The sequence below is a fragment of the Marmota monax genome, unplaced genomic scaffold (genome assembly GCF_021218885.2).
Source record: "Marmota monax isolate L192 unplaced genomic scaffold, Marmota_monax_Labrador192_F-V1.1 WCK01_AAM20220418_F8-fsc00035, whole genome shotgun sequence".
Lineage (NCBI taxonomy): Eukaryota > Metazoa > Chordata > Mammalia > Rodentia > Sciuridae > Marmota > Marmota monax.
The window spans coordinates 5,232,072-5,248,657 of NW_026691961.1; the positions used below are offsets into that span (position 1 = coordinate 5,232,072).

At 42.2% G+C, this 16,586-nt stretch overlaps 1 protein-coding gene across 1 annotated transcript in view; it reads right to left on the minus strand.

Annotated features, from left to right (window-relative positions):
* Window positions 1–2,869: 2,869 nt before the first annotated feature.
* Window positions 2,870–16,586, minus strand: part of Rrn3 (RRN3 homolog, RNA polymerase I transcription factor) — a 34,482-nt gene continuing 20,765 nt past the window's right edge. Inside the window, exons 12-18 of the mRNA XM_046440447.2 lie at window positions 16,196–16,326; window positions 14,352–14,482; window positions 12,964–13,148; window positions 10,012–10,120; window positions 7,212–7,364; window positions 6,094–6,181; window positions 2,870–4,660 (exon numbers count right to left, since the gene is read on the minus strand). Coding sequence (XP_046296403.1) covers window positions 4,478–4,660; window positions 6,094–6,181; window positions 7,212–7,364; window positions 10,012–10,120; window positions 12,964–13,148; window positions 14,352–14,482; window positions 16,196–16,326 — 980 coding nt within the window. The 3' untranslated portion in view covers window positions 2,870–4,477. The remainder of the gene's footprint in view (window positions 4,661–6,093; window positions 6,182–7,211; window positions 7,365–10,011; window positions 10,121–12,963; window positions 13,149–14,351; window positions 14,483–16,195; window positions 16,327–16,586) is intronic.

Consider the following 16,586-nt stretch of genomic DNA (forward strand, 5'->3'; position numbering starts at 1 on the left):
GCCGCCGCCCCCGCCCCTCGGACCGCCGCGACCCGCCCACCCTGCCCCGACGCGGGTGCTGCCGGGAGGTGGAGTCCGGACGGGCGCGGCGTCGCCTGCAGAAACCAGGGAGAGCCGGAGAGAGCCACGGAGGGGCCCGCAGGGCCTCACGGGAAATGTAGTCCGAGCGCGGCGGCCTCCTCCACAAGGGGCGCCGGGAAGTGAAGTTCTGAGAGCGTGGGAGCCGGGGGCGGGGCCAGGCCGCGGGGGCGGGGCGAGGGCAGCGGCTGCGCGGCGCTGACACCCCGCTCCTAGAGGGGCCAGCTGCTGGAGCCCGCCGGCTTCGTTCCCCTGCCCCACCCTCCTCAGGTGTGCGACCTTCGCAAGCTTGAGTCCCTGCTGTGCAGCTCCTGGGGGCTGTATTCAGGGCACGATTTACCGAGAAAAACAGATTCCCGAACTGTACTGGTCCCCCAAGCCCAGAAACCGTGGGCAACACTTGCTGTTTGGAGCCCGGGCAGGAACAGCCTTGCGGGGCGGTGTCTCCGCGGGGCTCTCTTCCAACACCTGGGAGCATTACTCAGTGAGATCCAACTACACTAACGGGAGGTTAACTTTCCGAAAGGTGTTGGGGCAGAATCGCCTCATGCAGAGCGGGAACTTCATTAGAATTTCACCAGCTGTTTTGCATCCCTTTCTTTCAAGCACCTCCCACTCAGTTTCCAAGCCCCTTCAACGAAGATCCTAAAACTTAAAGAAATGCGGGTAGGAGACGGCCCGGAGGTGTCTGCCCCACCCCCGGCTTACCCAACTTTTTACCCAGAACCGATTTTCCCTTTCGGACAAGCACTTCTCTATGAATCACCTGTATTTCTCATTTACCATCAACACCTGCCTTCTGACAGATAGCATTAGCCCTAAGTCATACAAATAGTAAGTGGTTGAGCTAAAGTTAAAGGCGGCTTTGCGTGATTTCAAAGCTAGTTCTATCATCTTAATATAGTCCTAAATAGTAGGGCTTGCTGTAATTGTTGTAATGCAGGTAAAATTAAACCCCCAAGTGGAAAGCTTTGGGCTAAAATGAAGATCTGAATCTAACGTAACTAAATAGCAGCAGTGTAACTTTGAGCAAGATACTTCTTTGAACTGGCTTCTTCATCTGTAGGATAGGAATCATAAAGTGTTACCCAGCATGCAGTAAATAAAGAAGCCAGGTGTGGTAGTGCGCACGTGTAATCCCGGGAGGCTGAGGCAGGAGAATTGCAAGTTCGAGGCCAACTTCAGCAATTTGGCAAAGCTCAAAACAACTTAGACCCTGTTTCAAAATAAAACATAAAAAGGACTGGAGACTAGTACCTCTGGGGTCAAGTGTAAAAAAAATAAAAGAAAAAAAATGAAAATAACTATCAGAATTGCAAAGTATAGGGAAAGGGGAAATACAAGGGAGTGATATTGACCAAATTGTTATATCATGTGCATATACAAATATGTAACGAATCCCACCATTATGTTTAAGTACAATGTATAATGCACCAATTAAAAAACACCATACAGATAAAAAATAATTTAAAACTTGGTGATAACTTACTACAGAATTGGAAAGTGAAGACAAGAAAAGTGAGACATTTGAGCCAGGCCAGTGGCAGACCTATTATCTCAGCTAGTTGGGAGGTGCAGGGAGGAGGATCACAAGTTCAAGGGCAGCCTGGGCAACTTTAGACACTATCTTAAAAAATAAGATAGCGTCTGCAGAATATAGCTTAGTGGTAGAGCATTTGCCTAGCATATGTGACATCCTGAGTTCCACTGCCAGGACCAGGGGAGGTGAGGCATTTTGGAATTGCAGCCAATACTTTGTGGGATTTGCCTGAATCTAATAGTTTTTCAAAGCTCCGGAGGGCAAACTAGGGCCTAAGCAGAGTTAAGAACCACCATTATAAGCATGCCTGGCAAAGGGAGACTCTGGCCCATCCTCTCCCATTCAGATCTTTTTTAAGTTGGTACCACAGAAGTGACATGAAGAAATGGAAGTCATCTTTGCCCTGAAAAGACCTTTCCGTTAAGAGCCATACTTTTCATGAGACAGCCACAACACCTATGATTAACTTTCACATGCATCAACCATAAAGCAGTCATCAGTTAGTCCCTTCCTCTTTTTAGAGGATCTTGCTCTGTTGTCCAGGCTGGTCTGGACATTTGCTCTTGAGTTCATCCTACCATCTCAGACACACAAGTGCTGGGAAGACAGGCACTAGCCACCATGCCAGGCTTGAGCTATTCCTACTTTAGAGCCTATTAAACATGAAGTTTGGAGATAGGCTAGGTAACTTGCTAAAGCCAAATGGCTGGTTAGAAAGGGAAGTCAGGTCAACATGACAGTTTTTAATAGTCACTAGTCCATTCACACCAGCTACATGTAACATGCCAAAGTGCTTCATTGAACCTGCTCAAGCCTGTCACTCTCGGCTGTGCGTGCCCAAGAGAACCACTGATGCTTATGAACCTGGAAGCCATCCTCACTAGGACGTGCAATTTATTTCTGAACACTCCCAATCATAATGGCAATTATTTTTCTCTTTAATATGAGGTCTTGCTGGGCACAGTGGTGCACACCTTTAATCCCAGTGGCTTGGGAGGCTGCAGCAGGAGGACTGCAAGTTCAGTTCCAACCTCAGCAACTAAGCAAGGCCCTAAACATCTTAGACCCTGTCTCAAAAAACAAACAAGTAACAGCAGGGCTGGGGATGTCGCTGCACCTCTAGCTTCAATCCCCAGTAGAAGAAAAAAGAAAAAAAAAAAGTGAGGTCTCAGGAGCAATTTTTCAGTGCAAAAAAAAAAGATGTTTTAACACATCAGTTATTATAAACAAATGTACACAGACATCAAAACGTATGTGAGAAGTCTTTTTATTAAGGTACCTTCCCCTTTACTGACATAAGAATGAAAGTTCCAGATTAACCATGTAATTATTTTATTTTCACAATGGACTTCTCAAACCCCTTTGACATTTAACAAGACTTATATCTGTAAATATATCCTACTAGATTATAACTACTTCCTAAACCACTAGGACCCCAATTCCCATAAATTTCTGTGAATACAATTTTATTTACTCATTTTATCCAGTATACAAAAATCCACCTTCTTGTCAGCAGTTTAAAAAAAGAGAACCTTAAGGTTCTCAAATGATTTTCCACCAAGTCACCAAAAGAAAATCACCAATATCCAAAACTTTTTAAAGCAATAAAAATCTTCTCTAAAAATATATTTACAGACAGAAATTCAAACTCTACATTGCTATCAATGTAATTATACAAGAGCATAGAAAGCCCTAGAAAAAAGGAAGTATTTCGTTACAAAACATTTGTAATCAAGAAAATATTGTTGGCCTTTAAATAAATAGAAGTAGCAGAAAAATAAATATGCTTAAAAATGACCATCTTCACAATTACACAAAGAAATATACATATAAGGAACAATGGGAAAATACACTTGAGCTTCAAACAACCCTGGCGGTGCTTGCACAAGTTTGTCACAAGGCAAGGCTGTCTTAGACTCCCTCTCAGGGTTTAGTTATAAAAATATAAAAAGAGGTTTACTAAGGAAGGGCTTCCCCGAGGCTCAACACAGGTTAAGTGCACTGTTCTAGAGGAGTAACCTCGGTCTACTACTCAGTCTAGCTAGCAAACCACTAAAAAAAAAAAAAAAAAAAAAAAAAAAAAAAAAAATCACTGAAAAAACTTTTTCCTATTTGGACCAAAAAAAAAAAGCTCTAAAATAACCGACTGATGCTGGTCACAACTAGCTCAGTGTAACTGCTACAGAAGGGACGCTGGGGAGTCTAAGGGTAAAATACCATGCTGTGCTTCACAAAAGGCAAAGCCACTTTCAGTCAACATGAACTGTATACTTACCTGAACCTCCATTTTCCTCTCAAATTTCTGCACTGCACAAGTATGATGTCTGATTCTGTTTTTCTAAACCCACTCCTAGCCATTATGGGTCTCCGATGTCCCTGGAGATCTCCTGTGGTGGCAGCTCAACTCAGTATTCCAGCCCAACTCTGGCACCGCTCAATTTTTGTCTGTCTCCTCTGACCCCACTCAACAATACAATGACAAGGAAGTGAACAGCGCAGCCAGTGAAGTCCTGTGGCTGCAGTCCTCAGAAAAACTTAAGTGAAGAAATTATTGGTTAAAACAGGTTGTGGCCAATACAAAATTACACAACAAATACATCAAAAAGCTGCGGTACCCCAAAAATGTACACATTACACTAACGAGCAGTCTCCACCGTTTATCATTAACCCCTCTGTAAAATATTGCACATGATATTCTTTTCCTTTCATCTGTGAAGACAGCGAACAGAATCTGCCACCTCTGTTCAGATGATGAATGAAGTCTGGAATCAAAGTGCCATACTGCAGCGTGTGCTCCAGCCAAGGTGACCCCCTGCGACAAGCCTGGGCACAGAGGACACCATGGGAAGGCAGTGCAGCTCAATCGCAAATCCTTGAGGTGACAGGGGACTGGCCTGGCATGTACAGCACAGGAGGGGAGCCCACGCTACTAGAAGGACTTCGGAAATGGGCATCAAGGGAGCTCGGTGTGATCCCAATCACAGCATCATTCTGGGGCACTTCGCCTTTCAAAAAATCATCATCTTCATCTTCCTCCATTTCCTATGTGAAAAACACACCATCAGTAAGATCACCAATGGGGCCCTGACAAGCTTTCAAGAATTCCTTTCTGGGCTGGGGATGTGGCTCAAGCGGTAGCGTGCTCGCCTGGCATGCGTGCGGCCCGGGGTTTGATCCTCAGCACCACATACAAACAAAGATGTTGTGTCCCCGAAAACTAAAAAAAAAAAAAAAAAAAAAATATATATATATATATATATATATATATTAAAATTCTCTCTCTTTCTCTCTTAAAAAAAAAAAAGAATTCCTTTCCTGCCAGGTTCAGTGGCATGCACCTGTAGCCCCAGCTACTTGGGTGACGGAGGCAGAAGGAGGGCTTGAGTCAGGAATTAGAGACGAGCCTGGACAACATGGCAAGGCCCCGAGTCAAGGAGAGAGGGAGAGAGGAGAGAGGGAAAGAGGAGGGAGGGAGAGAGGAGGGAGGGAGGGAGAGAACAAACTGCTTTCTCAGGAATGTGCTATTTCTGTAAGGATGAAGATAAATAATTCCAAAAGATTCCTCTGATGCACACTTCTTTATTAAAAACTACCCTCATAAGTGCTCAGAACATGTTGTAATTATTTGTCTAAAGTTGACTTTCAATCATTTTACACTCAATGAGGACAGGGGAATAGGACATGACATTCTTGCTCAGTGTCACAGACCGCGCATCTAACACGATGTGAATGAATGATCCACCCCCCAACTGCAAACTATAAAGAAAAAATAAATAAAATAAGCTTTCCAATGATTACTCATAAAAAAAGAAAATGGGCTAAAAATGGGTTATAGCTCAGTGGTCAAGAGCCTGCCCTGAATTCAATCCCCAGTATGACAAAAATAAATAATTAATTTTACAAAGGGAGATAGGTACATTAAAGCAGTCTTTAATGGAAATAAATGTGCTGCATTTATTTTTATTTACTTTTTACTTGTTAAATACCTATGTTCTTGTTTGGCATTAATTGACCAGCTCCCCCTAATGGTTACTGGAGGACGTACTCCAGATTAGCACTGTCAGCCCACATTCACCAAGGTCCACACAATTAATATAAACCTCTGGCATCATTTCAAAACACGGCAATTGCAAATTCTTACTCACTGGTAATAGCTAATGAGTGGTAAAGATTTAAATCAGTTCAGCTAATTTTCATTAACTACTTCTCAAAGTTAGTGTATGGAAGTATCTGGTCAAGAAACCAACTCTCTTTACAGAAGAACATAACCTGGGCCTGGAACTTTTATAAAGGCGGAATGAAAACAAATGTAGTGTTTGTAAAGTGTAAACTGCTGTTTACGATATGTCAAGAGCTTTGTAATGTTTTGAACAACCAATAAAAAATAAATAAATAAATAAACTGCTGTTTACCATGTGACTATGACCATAACCACAAAGGAAATTCCCAGAAAGAGTGCTGTATCATACACTCACCTTTCTAATGGGTTTCTTAAGCTCCTGTAGCTCCTCAGCACTAATGTCTTCCCATATCTGATAAATAGGATCAATGAATTTCTTTGATCTGTTAATAAGGATCACACACCAAAGTCCAGTTAAATACTTTAGCAAAAGTCAAAAGATGTTCAGCCATTTTCTCACAAGATCTAGTCCCCAAAACCAAGAAGTAAAGATTATAGCTCAAATAATATTAAACTTCATCCTTACATAAGGAATTTTATACCTCTTATTTCTTATATTTCAAGTGAAATTGTTTCTAAACCATACGGACAATTTTTTTAAATAATTACCTACTTTTTAGTTTTAGGTGGATGTAATATCTTGATTTTACTTTTACATGGTGCTGAGGATAGAACCCAGTGCCCCACACATGCTAAGTGAGCACTCTGGCACTTGAGCCACAACCCCAGCCCTGGAAAATTATGTTTTAGTAACTCTAAATGAAAACAAAACTATAATATTCTGAAATTCTTTTTTAGATTCCTATAGTAACCTGAAAACCAAGTAGGAAAACCAACTAATCTGATTGCAGTCAACCAAGACTTGGGGGGCCAAACAATTCCAGATGGTCATGCTGCTAGTTAGGACTATTTAATAAGCAAAAGTCTTGCTTCCTTATCCAAACGCAAAGTGAAGGCTGGCTGGGATTTCCAGGACAGCCCATCTAGACACACCACTTGGCTTCTGTCCTGAGCAGCAGTATGAGCTGTGGTCTCTGGAGGAAGGAAGTAGTCAGCAGAAGAGATGAACCAGGAAAAGGCAGCCCCTCCCTTCCTGGCATCTCATCCAGGAAGGGATCCCCAGTCCCTTAACCATTTTTTAAAAAAATACAAACAAAAAGCCCCTGGGCTCTGTCTACATCTGGGCCCCTACCAAGGTGAAGAGCTACAGACACTGGGAAGCCTGTGAAACCCTCCAACACTGCAGGCATTCTCTACTTTGGGCCTGTGAACATGTGTAAAGCGACCCTGAAGCCTAACACCCAAATCGGGCCATCTAATGACAAAGCAACCCTAAATCCCACCCTTGGGAAAAGCAAACATCTCTAACATTTAAATTCACCACTGCCAGTGTCTCTGTCTGAGAGAACTTACCTCTTAAGCACACAAGGATCGAAGGGGAAGAAGGTATCGAGTGGGTTTGTGCAGGTCTGCACTGAGTCCCCTCCAGCTGTGTTTCTAATAATTGGTAGCATCTGGCGATTGTTCCTCTCAATGATAGTGTAGCAGAAAACTAGCTGGTATTTACTGTGAACAACAAAACCAGAGACCACTGACATGCTAGAATTACTCTTGCATGGATGTGACGAGTGTGACCATTAAAATGACTAGAGCAAGATGCAGAACAGAACAAGTATAATAAAATAATAATAATAATAATACTTTCAGAATACAGCTCTCAGGCCTATTATTGACACATATGCTAAGGAAGAGACTATAGTAAACATCGCTTAGAATGATTAGTTGGGCTTAGATTAACAGGTAGTACTAGGTTTGGCAAGCAAACAGTTCATATAATTAGTTTACACAATTAGTTACATTAGATAAATGCCTTTATTTCTATTATTTTGAAAGAACTGAAGCTGGGCCTGGTAGCACAGAACTAAGAGGATTTGTGGGTGAAGGGGTGCACATCTGTAATCCCCAGTCACATGGGAGGCTGAGGCAGGAGGATCACCAAGTTCAAGGCTGGTCTGAGCAATTCAGGTAGACCTATGGCAACAAAGTGACATTCTACCTCAAATTTTAAAATAAAAAGTACTGGGCATAGCTCAGAGGTCAAGTGTCCCTAGGTTCAATCCCCAGTACCAAAAGGCAAAAAAAATCAGGGGGTTGTTGAAGAGGGATTCCAGTACATTGAGGAAGAGTAGTTGGCAATGGAAAGTCAGAGCTGGCTTGACTGAAAGAGGGATGGCCATGGGATTGAGTCATGGTCTCAGAAACTGGTAAGAGGGGAACAGGCACAGTGAGGACAGACAGAACCACCTGGTAACAGAAAAACAACAAGCCCATACGCTGTCAGTTTTTCTGGAAGTTATCTCTAAGTGACTTAGCATCCGTGCCATTCCTCCAGGGCGGGCTTAGCTCACTGTGGCCATTCTACTCCCACCTTGTCGCCCGCAGCGCTCACTCAGATAACCCCAGGTTCCCGGGAGCCACTGCAACTTTAAGCAGCACACTCCTATTTCTATTCCATCAGCCACGGATAACCTTCCACTCCCTACTTGGTGACTTCTGTCCCTCCTGGACCCAGCCACCACATTTTGGGGTGTGTGACAAGAACTATGAGCACATACACCAGGACACACATGCAACAATGTTCCTATGTCACTCCCAATACTGAAGAACTAACAAATCTCAACAAAAACTTGATAAAAAAGCAATCACCAGAACAGCAGCTCAAATCTCTTGACAGCTGTGGACCAGTGCAGACTCCCAGACACGGCCTGTATTTCAACCCCTGCTCTCAGGCTCACGTTCACTTGCCCCTGACCCTTGCTGCATGTGCCAACCCCAAACCCAGAGCTTCTGACCAGCTGCACCATCAGCTGCAGCCCTCTACCCCCACCTCAAGAACATTCCAGAGGCTGCTGCCTCTGCTTTACTTCCTCAGTCCACACCCTTCCAGCTGCTTCCTGGCTTCGGCAATGTGCAGAAACCTTTCAATGCTATTACTAATTGGGTTTTTTATTCCTTTTCTAAACCTTCACTATGTTTGTGTGTGTGTGTGTGTGTGTGTGGTGCTGGGGATGGAACACTCTGTCATCAGCCACACTCCAGTCCCACTACCACTTTGCCATCTCAGGGGAGAGAAGAGACCTTGAACGAGGCTGAGGAATGACAAGAGAAGAGTCCTCACTGTTGAAGACTTTCAGCTTCCACCCTGCCTGAATACCCCCACTAGATGCCAAAAGTCTGAATCACTTCCTCCCAGAAGCAGAGTCACTTAGTGAGTGGACAGGAGACAGGCTTCCTACATATTACTTTCTTTCTTTCTTTTTGGTCCTGGGGATGAAACCAGGGCTTTACACACGTTAGGTAAGCACTCTGCCACTGAGCCCCACAGCTTGCACTGACATCCCAGCTCCACAATCTAGATACATGACTTCAGGCAAGGAATTTACCCCATGCCCCCATCTCTCCAGTTACAAATGGGGGCTGGTGAGACAGTCACAGGGCGTTATGGGAGGACTAAATGAGTCCTATGTAAAGTGCGTGGACCTTTGTCTGGCACACAGTCAGAGATGCCAGAGTGACTAGGCCTGAGATAGCAGGTGCTTTTCTCACACAGTCGCCTCCTTTTTCTGGACACTTACCTTGTGTTCAGTTTATTTTTATTACTATTCCAGCTGTCACTCTACCAGACATCTTTGGTTTGTACCTCTCTGCCTACTGGTTTCATTAATTACTTCAAAATGCCTATGATGTTAGGTACAGTGGCGCACACCTGTAATCCCAGTGGCTCAGGAGGCTGAGGCAGGAGATCACGAGTTCAAAGCTAGCATCAGCAACAGTGAGGTGCTAAGCAACTCAGTGAGACCCTGTCTCTAAATAAAATACAAAATAGGACTGGGGATGTGGCTCAGTGGCTGACTGCCCCTGAGTGCAATCCCCAATACAAAAAAAAAAAGGCCTATGTTTCTGTGGAGTTTATCTCTGAATAAAAAGTAGTAGCAACTACCAATGCCACCAAAATAGAAAAACAATAGCTACAATGCAATATTTCCTGCAAGAGCTGGGTTGTTGTTTTTGCAATGTTTTATCGTTACTAATTCTGAGAAATATAATGGAATTTACAATACTAATATGAACATAAATTTGGTTCTCACACCTTGTGTCAATCTCATAAATTTATTGTTAAATAATTTCATAAAAGAGAGTGTAATTAACTTACTTTGTAATGGCTGCAAAAAAGTTAACCACTGATGGCAGGCAAATCTTCAGAGGGTTTAGCTGACTCATTACTATACGTTCAAAATTGAGACTTTGAAGATACCTCAAACCTTTGATTTAAAAAAAAAGAAATTTAAGATACAAATATAACAGAAAATCTGAACTTTAACAGCTCAAATCATCACACATGCTCAGTGGTAGAGCATGTGCTTCGCATGAACAAGGCCCTGGGTTCAATCTGCAGACCTCAAGAAAAAACAATCTCAACAAGTTAGTTATTTGCAGAAATAAAGGTAGACAGCCTCACAATGTGTGGCTCAGAACACACCAGATTGATAGCATCCATTCGTGCCTGAGGCCGCTTTTCTGAACAGGAGTTTTAAGCACCTGCTCCTAGTGGGCTGAGATAACAGGGCAATCTGGACTTACCATATTTGTAAGCTCAGCATGTGCTGAGTTCATAGGGAGGGAAAAGACCTCGGGATCTGACTGCAGTTATAATCATGTTGGGCAACAAAACAAAACAGCAACCTCGTTTTCAATTGCATGTCTTAAATTATCAGTGAAGGTGAACAACATTTTCAGTATGCATTAGTTGTTGGTATTTCTTTTGACTTGGAATTAGTATAATTATAGGTGGTGGCACATGCCTGCAGTCCCAGCCACTCAGGAGGCAGAGGTGAGAGTACCACGTAGCAAGACCCTCATCTCAAGAAAAACAAAAAACCTTTCTGCTTAGTAAAATTCAGACTCCACATGTAGCATTTAAGAAGCAAGCAGACCAACTAGTGTTTACATATATTTTCTTAGGAGTTGATTATGGTTCAGATCTGGAATGTCCCACAAAGGCTCATGTGTTGAAGGCAGCAATGTTCTGATGTGGGGGTTTTAGGAAATGACTGGATCACAAGGGCTCTAATCTCATCACTGGATTAATCCACTGATGGATTCATAATCTGTACAGACTACTGGGAGGTGGTAGAAATTTTGAATGGTAGGGCCTAATTGGTAGAAGTAGGTCATTGGGGACATGCCCTGGAAGGGAATGTATTGTCCCTAGTTTCTCTATGCTCCTCGGCTACCATGAAGTAAGCTGCTTTCTTCCACCAGGCCTTCCACCATGATGTTCTACCTCCTCAACCCCAAGCAATGGAACCAGCCAACCTTGAACTGAAACCTCTGAAACTACGACCTAAAATAAATCTTTCCTTGTTTAGGTTGTTTTTCTCAGGTATTTTCTCAGCACTGAAAAGCTGACTAAGAGCCTTCCCTCACCTTTTGGTGGTACTAGGAATTGAACCCAGAGGAACTCTACCACTGAGCTCAATCTCTTTCATACTTTGAGATGGCATCTCACCAAGTTGTCCAGACTAACCTCAAACCTGTGAGCCTCCTGTCTCAGCATCTTGAGTAACTGGGATTACAGACATGTACAACCATGCCCAATTTTTTGTTCTGTTTTGGTTTGTTCCCACCCCTTCAAATCAAGATTCCTGGCATTTATTTATACAAAGAAAACCAAATTTTGATTACCTTGTAATAAACCCCTATTGAATCTGGGGTGCTTTATCACTGAGCTATAACCCCAGTCATTATTTTTTACTTTGAGAGAGTGTAAGTTGCTGAGGCAACTTAATCCAGTGACAAGATGGTGATCCAGTCATTTCCTAAAAGCCCCACATCAGAACATTGCTGCCTTCAACACATGAGCCTTTGTGGGACATTCCAAATCTGAACCATAATCAACTCCTAAAAAAATACATGTAAACACTATATATTTTGCAATCCTCTTGCCTCGGTCCTTAACAGAATTTTTTCAACATATATTTTGGTTAAAAAAAAAAAATTAGAAGCCAAGCATGGTGGTGCATGCCTGTAATCCCAGCAGCTTAGGGGCTGAGGCACGAGGATCAAGAGTTCAAAGCCAGCCTCAGCAACAGTGAGGCACTAAGCAACTGGGTGAGACCCTCCAAATAAAATACAAAATACGACTGGGGATGTGGCTCAGTCAAGTGCCCGAGTTCACTCTCCAGTACCAAAAAAAAAAAATTACATATATATAACATCATGGCTTTTAAGAAATATTTCCTCTCAAATCAAGATTCTTGGCAAAGAAAAAAAAATTATACAAATTTATACAAAAAAAAATGTATACAAAGAAAACCAAATTTTGATTACCTTGTAATAAACCCTAACTTTCTACTAGTTCACAACTAATTTTAACCCCTACATCCTTTTAAAAACAGGCAGGGTCTAAGTAGACATATGACAAACATAACAACATTCAAGTTTCAGCCGAGTGGTGATTCCCACCCAAGGAGACCATGCCAGAGGACATGTGCAGTGTCCAGAGGTAGTTTTAACTGTCACCCTGGGGGTGTGCAGGGAGTTGTTACTGACCCCAGCAGGTGGAGGTAAGGGGTGCTGCTACACAATACACAGGACAACCCCCGCAATGAAGGATTATGCCAAGACTGAGAAGCCCTGGTTTAAAGAAAATAACTCCAAAACTATTTAACTTTTTCATGAAAATAAACAAAACAGCCTAAACTGATTTACTGCCAATGATGCATACTCGCAAGCCACACCCTTTACTGGGTTGTTATGAGGACAAGGAAAGGGGGTGTCAGAAGTTTTGTGCAAGGCACTGGCCCATCCCAAGCAGCCCCAATTGTGAAGATGACTTCCCATTTCACTGTCTTCGAGGCAGGAATCTCAACCTCAAGTCCATTAACAGAAAAAAGGAGACTGAAGGGATTCTAGGGTCCTTTGAGCAACTTGAAATTATTTGTAACAATGTGAGTGCACATGCAGTTTTCCTAACCCATAGTTTTTACCAACATCTCCAAAAAGCAAAGTATCATTATTCTAAAGAGTGATTAAGTAATTAAGTAATCAAAACTTGGTTTTCTAAGAAAATCCAGTCTGAGACCATCGATCCCACATCACTGACCTTCCTTCAGGTTTCCACTTAAAAGCTGCTTGTGTCTAAAAACAAAAGTGTAGAACACAGCTTGGCAGGCTGAATAAAATGGTCCATGGAGAGCAACATCACAAAAGGCCTTTGTTCCTGAATCCTGGTTATTTAGGTATATGTGCAGCCAGTTAACCAAAAGGTCCAGGCACGACTTTACAGTACTGGACAGAAGAAAAGTTCAAGTCAACTTTACTTATTTCAGAAGAAAACTAGACTGACAAAAACCACACAACAGCCATTCATCACAAACCATGAAAACGTCACAAACTCCTGTACATTACCTCCCACAGGCCAGGGACATAGGTCAGTGGTAGAGCACTTGCCTGGCATGATAAAATCCCCAGTTCTATCCCCAGGACCAGGGGAAACAGACCACCATGTGCAGAGAGAAGCAGAAGATAAAGGACAGGGGAAGGTAACACTCCAATCACAAGGCAGAGCAGCAGCCGCCTTCGAGGAGAAACAGGGCCCTAAGGTGATATAGCCAAAGAATTGGCTCAAGCACCAACATCTCACAAGAGGAAGACAATCTGGTGCCCATGGGATTCTGATTAAGTCCTAAGATCAACAATTTAAGCCAGATTGCTCTTAATTTGTTGGGGAAAGATTTTTAGCAGCATCCTTGCCTAAGGATGTTTTCATGGATTATTTGAAAAAACTGGCTTCCTAGTTAGGTATTTGTATAACCTTTCCTCCCCGCCCCACCCAACTGCCTTGCTCAGCACATGCTCAGTTACATCCCCAGCGCTTCCTATTGCCTTTCTAAAGGGTTTTTCTTCAGCTTCAACAGATACAATCTGAGTTGAAGTGCAAATGAAAAATGACAAAAAACCGGTGTTGTGGTGCACTCCTGTAATTCTAGCAGCTCAGGAGGCTGAGGTAGGAGGATCCCAAGTTCAAAGCCAGCCTCAACAGCTGACTGAGGCCCTAAGCAACTTAGTAAGACCCTGTCTCAGAACAAAAAATGAAAGGGTCGGGGATGTGGCTCAGTGCCCCTAGGTTCAATCCCCGGTACTAAAAAAAAAAAAAAAAAAAAAAAAGACAAACCTACAAGAGTGAAAATAGTATATGGCACTATGCTACCCATGAAGACAAATGGATTTCCACGTTCCAACGCAACCACACACAAAACCGATAACAAAAGCCTTGCAATATGGGGTTGCCATCTAAAACAGGAGACACTTTACTCTGAAATTTGCCTTTTGAAAACATAAACATCTTGAACAGAATGGGGAAAACAGATTTTATTCATTTTAAATATAGACCCCCCCAAAAAAGAGACCTTTTTTTTTTGCCTCAAGACAATGCTATAGTCTTTTTTAAAACATGGTATTAAAAAGTACATGGAAAATTAGGTTACTTACATAAGAGGAATAAATTTAGCTCTTGCCAAAAAGCTCCCAATATAATTTCCAGCAGCTTGCCTGATGATGGCAGGATTATTTGGATCCTGCAATTTTTTCCAAAGATGTTCCAAAAATGCTTCTGCAAATCCCTATAAAAAGAAAAGGTGTTGACCTTATCTTTTTTAAATGCTTAATATACTTTGGTTATCAGAATCCTCAGATTTTTACTTCACCAATGTGGGAAGAAAGTTCTGGTATCTCAGTTGTACTGCTAAATAATAAATACAATGATCATGGTTCCTAAGTTTTAAGCTAATGCTATTTAACACAGCTTAAAAAGCACCCTGGTATTATTGATCTAATGGATCCCTCACCTAGCTAAGCATCAAAATCAACACTGAAGTGTCTGATGTGCTGGTTGCACCATGCCTATCAACCCAGCTACCTGGGAGGCTGAGGCAGGAAAAATCACTTGAACCCAGGTAATTAAGGCCAGGCCAAACAGCCTCTCGAGTAAGAAAGAAAAAGGGATCTACTCTGAGTGTATACATGCAGTAGGTTTGAGACAGGGTTTTGGAATCTGCACACTGTGAAAACTCTTCAAGTGAATCTAAAATGCTCAGCCAGACCTGGAAACCAGTGATAATCCACACTCCCTGGGATTCCCCATGGGAATTCCTCCTGAGCATGCAAAGTACCCTTCCCATCTCTCTGCCCACATTGACTTAATCATACACAGAAGTAAGGATTCAAGTACAGCTGGTGTTTGATTAATCATGCTAATTTTGGAAAAAAAGACTGACTAGTGCTGGGACTATAGCTCAGTGGCAGAGTGCTTGCCATGCACGTGTGAGGCACTGGGTTCAACCCTCAACACCACATAAAATAAACAACAACAAAAAGACTGACTAAGCTTCTTAACAAAGGGCACAACCTCCAACTTCTCCCAAATAGCAAATAGCTCTTTTCTAAAGTTAGCAACACTCGGATTTGGGCGGATTTGGACAGACTGTTTTTAAAGTCTTACATATTTTACACTCTTGTAAGCAACTACAAGAGTCTCCTACATTTCCTTTGTCCTCCCAATAAGAAAGCCAAAAAAATTCTGGATTAAAAAATTCTGGTTGGCTGATTGGAACCAGGTGTGGTAGTGTATGCCTATAATCCCAGCAACTGGGGAGGCTGAGGCAGGAGAATCAAAAGTGCAAGACTAGTCTAGGCAACTTAGTAAGACCCTGTCTCAAAATAAAAAAATATAAAAGCTGGAGATACAGCTATTAGAACATATTATGTAGCTATATGGGCAATACATGTAGCTATGAGAGCAGTATTACTGCACCCCTGGAGTCAATCCCCAGCACCCCTCCACCCACACATAAACAAAATTGGCTGGATCTAGGTAGGTAGGACTCAGTCCTAAGAGGGAATAAAGAAAATAGTTATTCAATATCCCATATGAGATTTTAATAAAACGGACTGAACTGAAGGGAAGGGCACCACCTAGTGATCAAGCTAAGGATGACAGCTTCAGGATGACAGCAGCCAATTCCCTTTTCTTTCCAGATATTGAAAGGGGAATGCAATTTTATTTAAAAGTACTAGTAAGGGCTGGGGCTGTAGCTCAGTGGTAGAGCTCTTGCTTTGCATGTGTGAGGCACTGGGTTCAATCCTCAGCACCACATAAAAATAAATAAAGATATTGTGTCCATCTACAATTAAAAAATAATAAATAAATAAATAAATAAAAGTACTACTAAACTGCACTCAAGGAAAAGAAATCCCTCATGGTCTTTCTGTACGCAATTTTAAAGGGAAAAATTGTGGGCAAGAATAAAATAATGTTAGTGACTTTTTTCACTCACCAATTTGAAGCTACAGAGGTAAAACATGAAAAACTGTACATGGCAGGAAGCATGAGTAGGCAGGAGGAGTTTGTCAAAGATAGTTACAAGATCGCGATATAAATCCTTTGTTTTGTTGTTATCAATCTTACCTGCAAAGAAAATTTGGCATTTTAGTTTCATGAATAAAAACTATTTTTCAAGCTACCAGTTTCATTTGTCAAATTAAAAGGGAAGGGAGGCGGGTTGTGGCTCAACAGTAGAGCACTCGCCTAGCATGTGAGGCCCTGGGTTCAATTCTCAGTACCACATAAAAATTAATAAAAAATAAAGGTACTGAGTCCAACTACAATTTTAAAAAATAAATATTTTTTTTTTAAAGATACCAATAAGAAATATAGCATTGTATCCA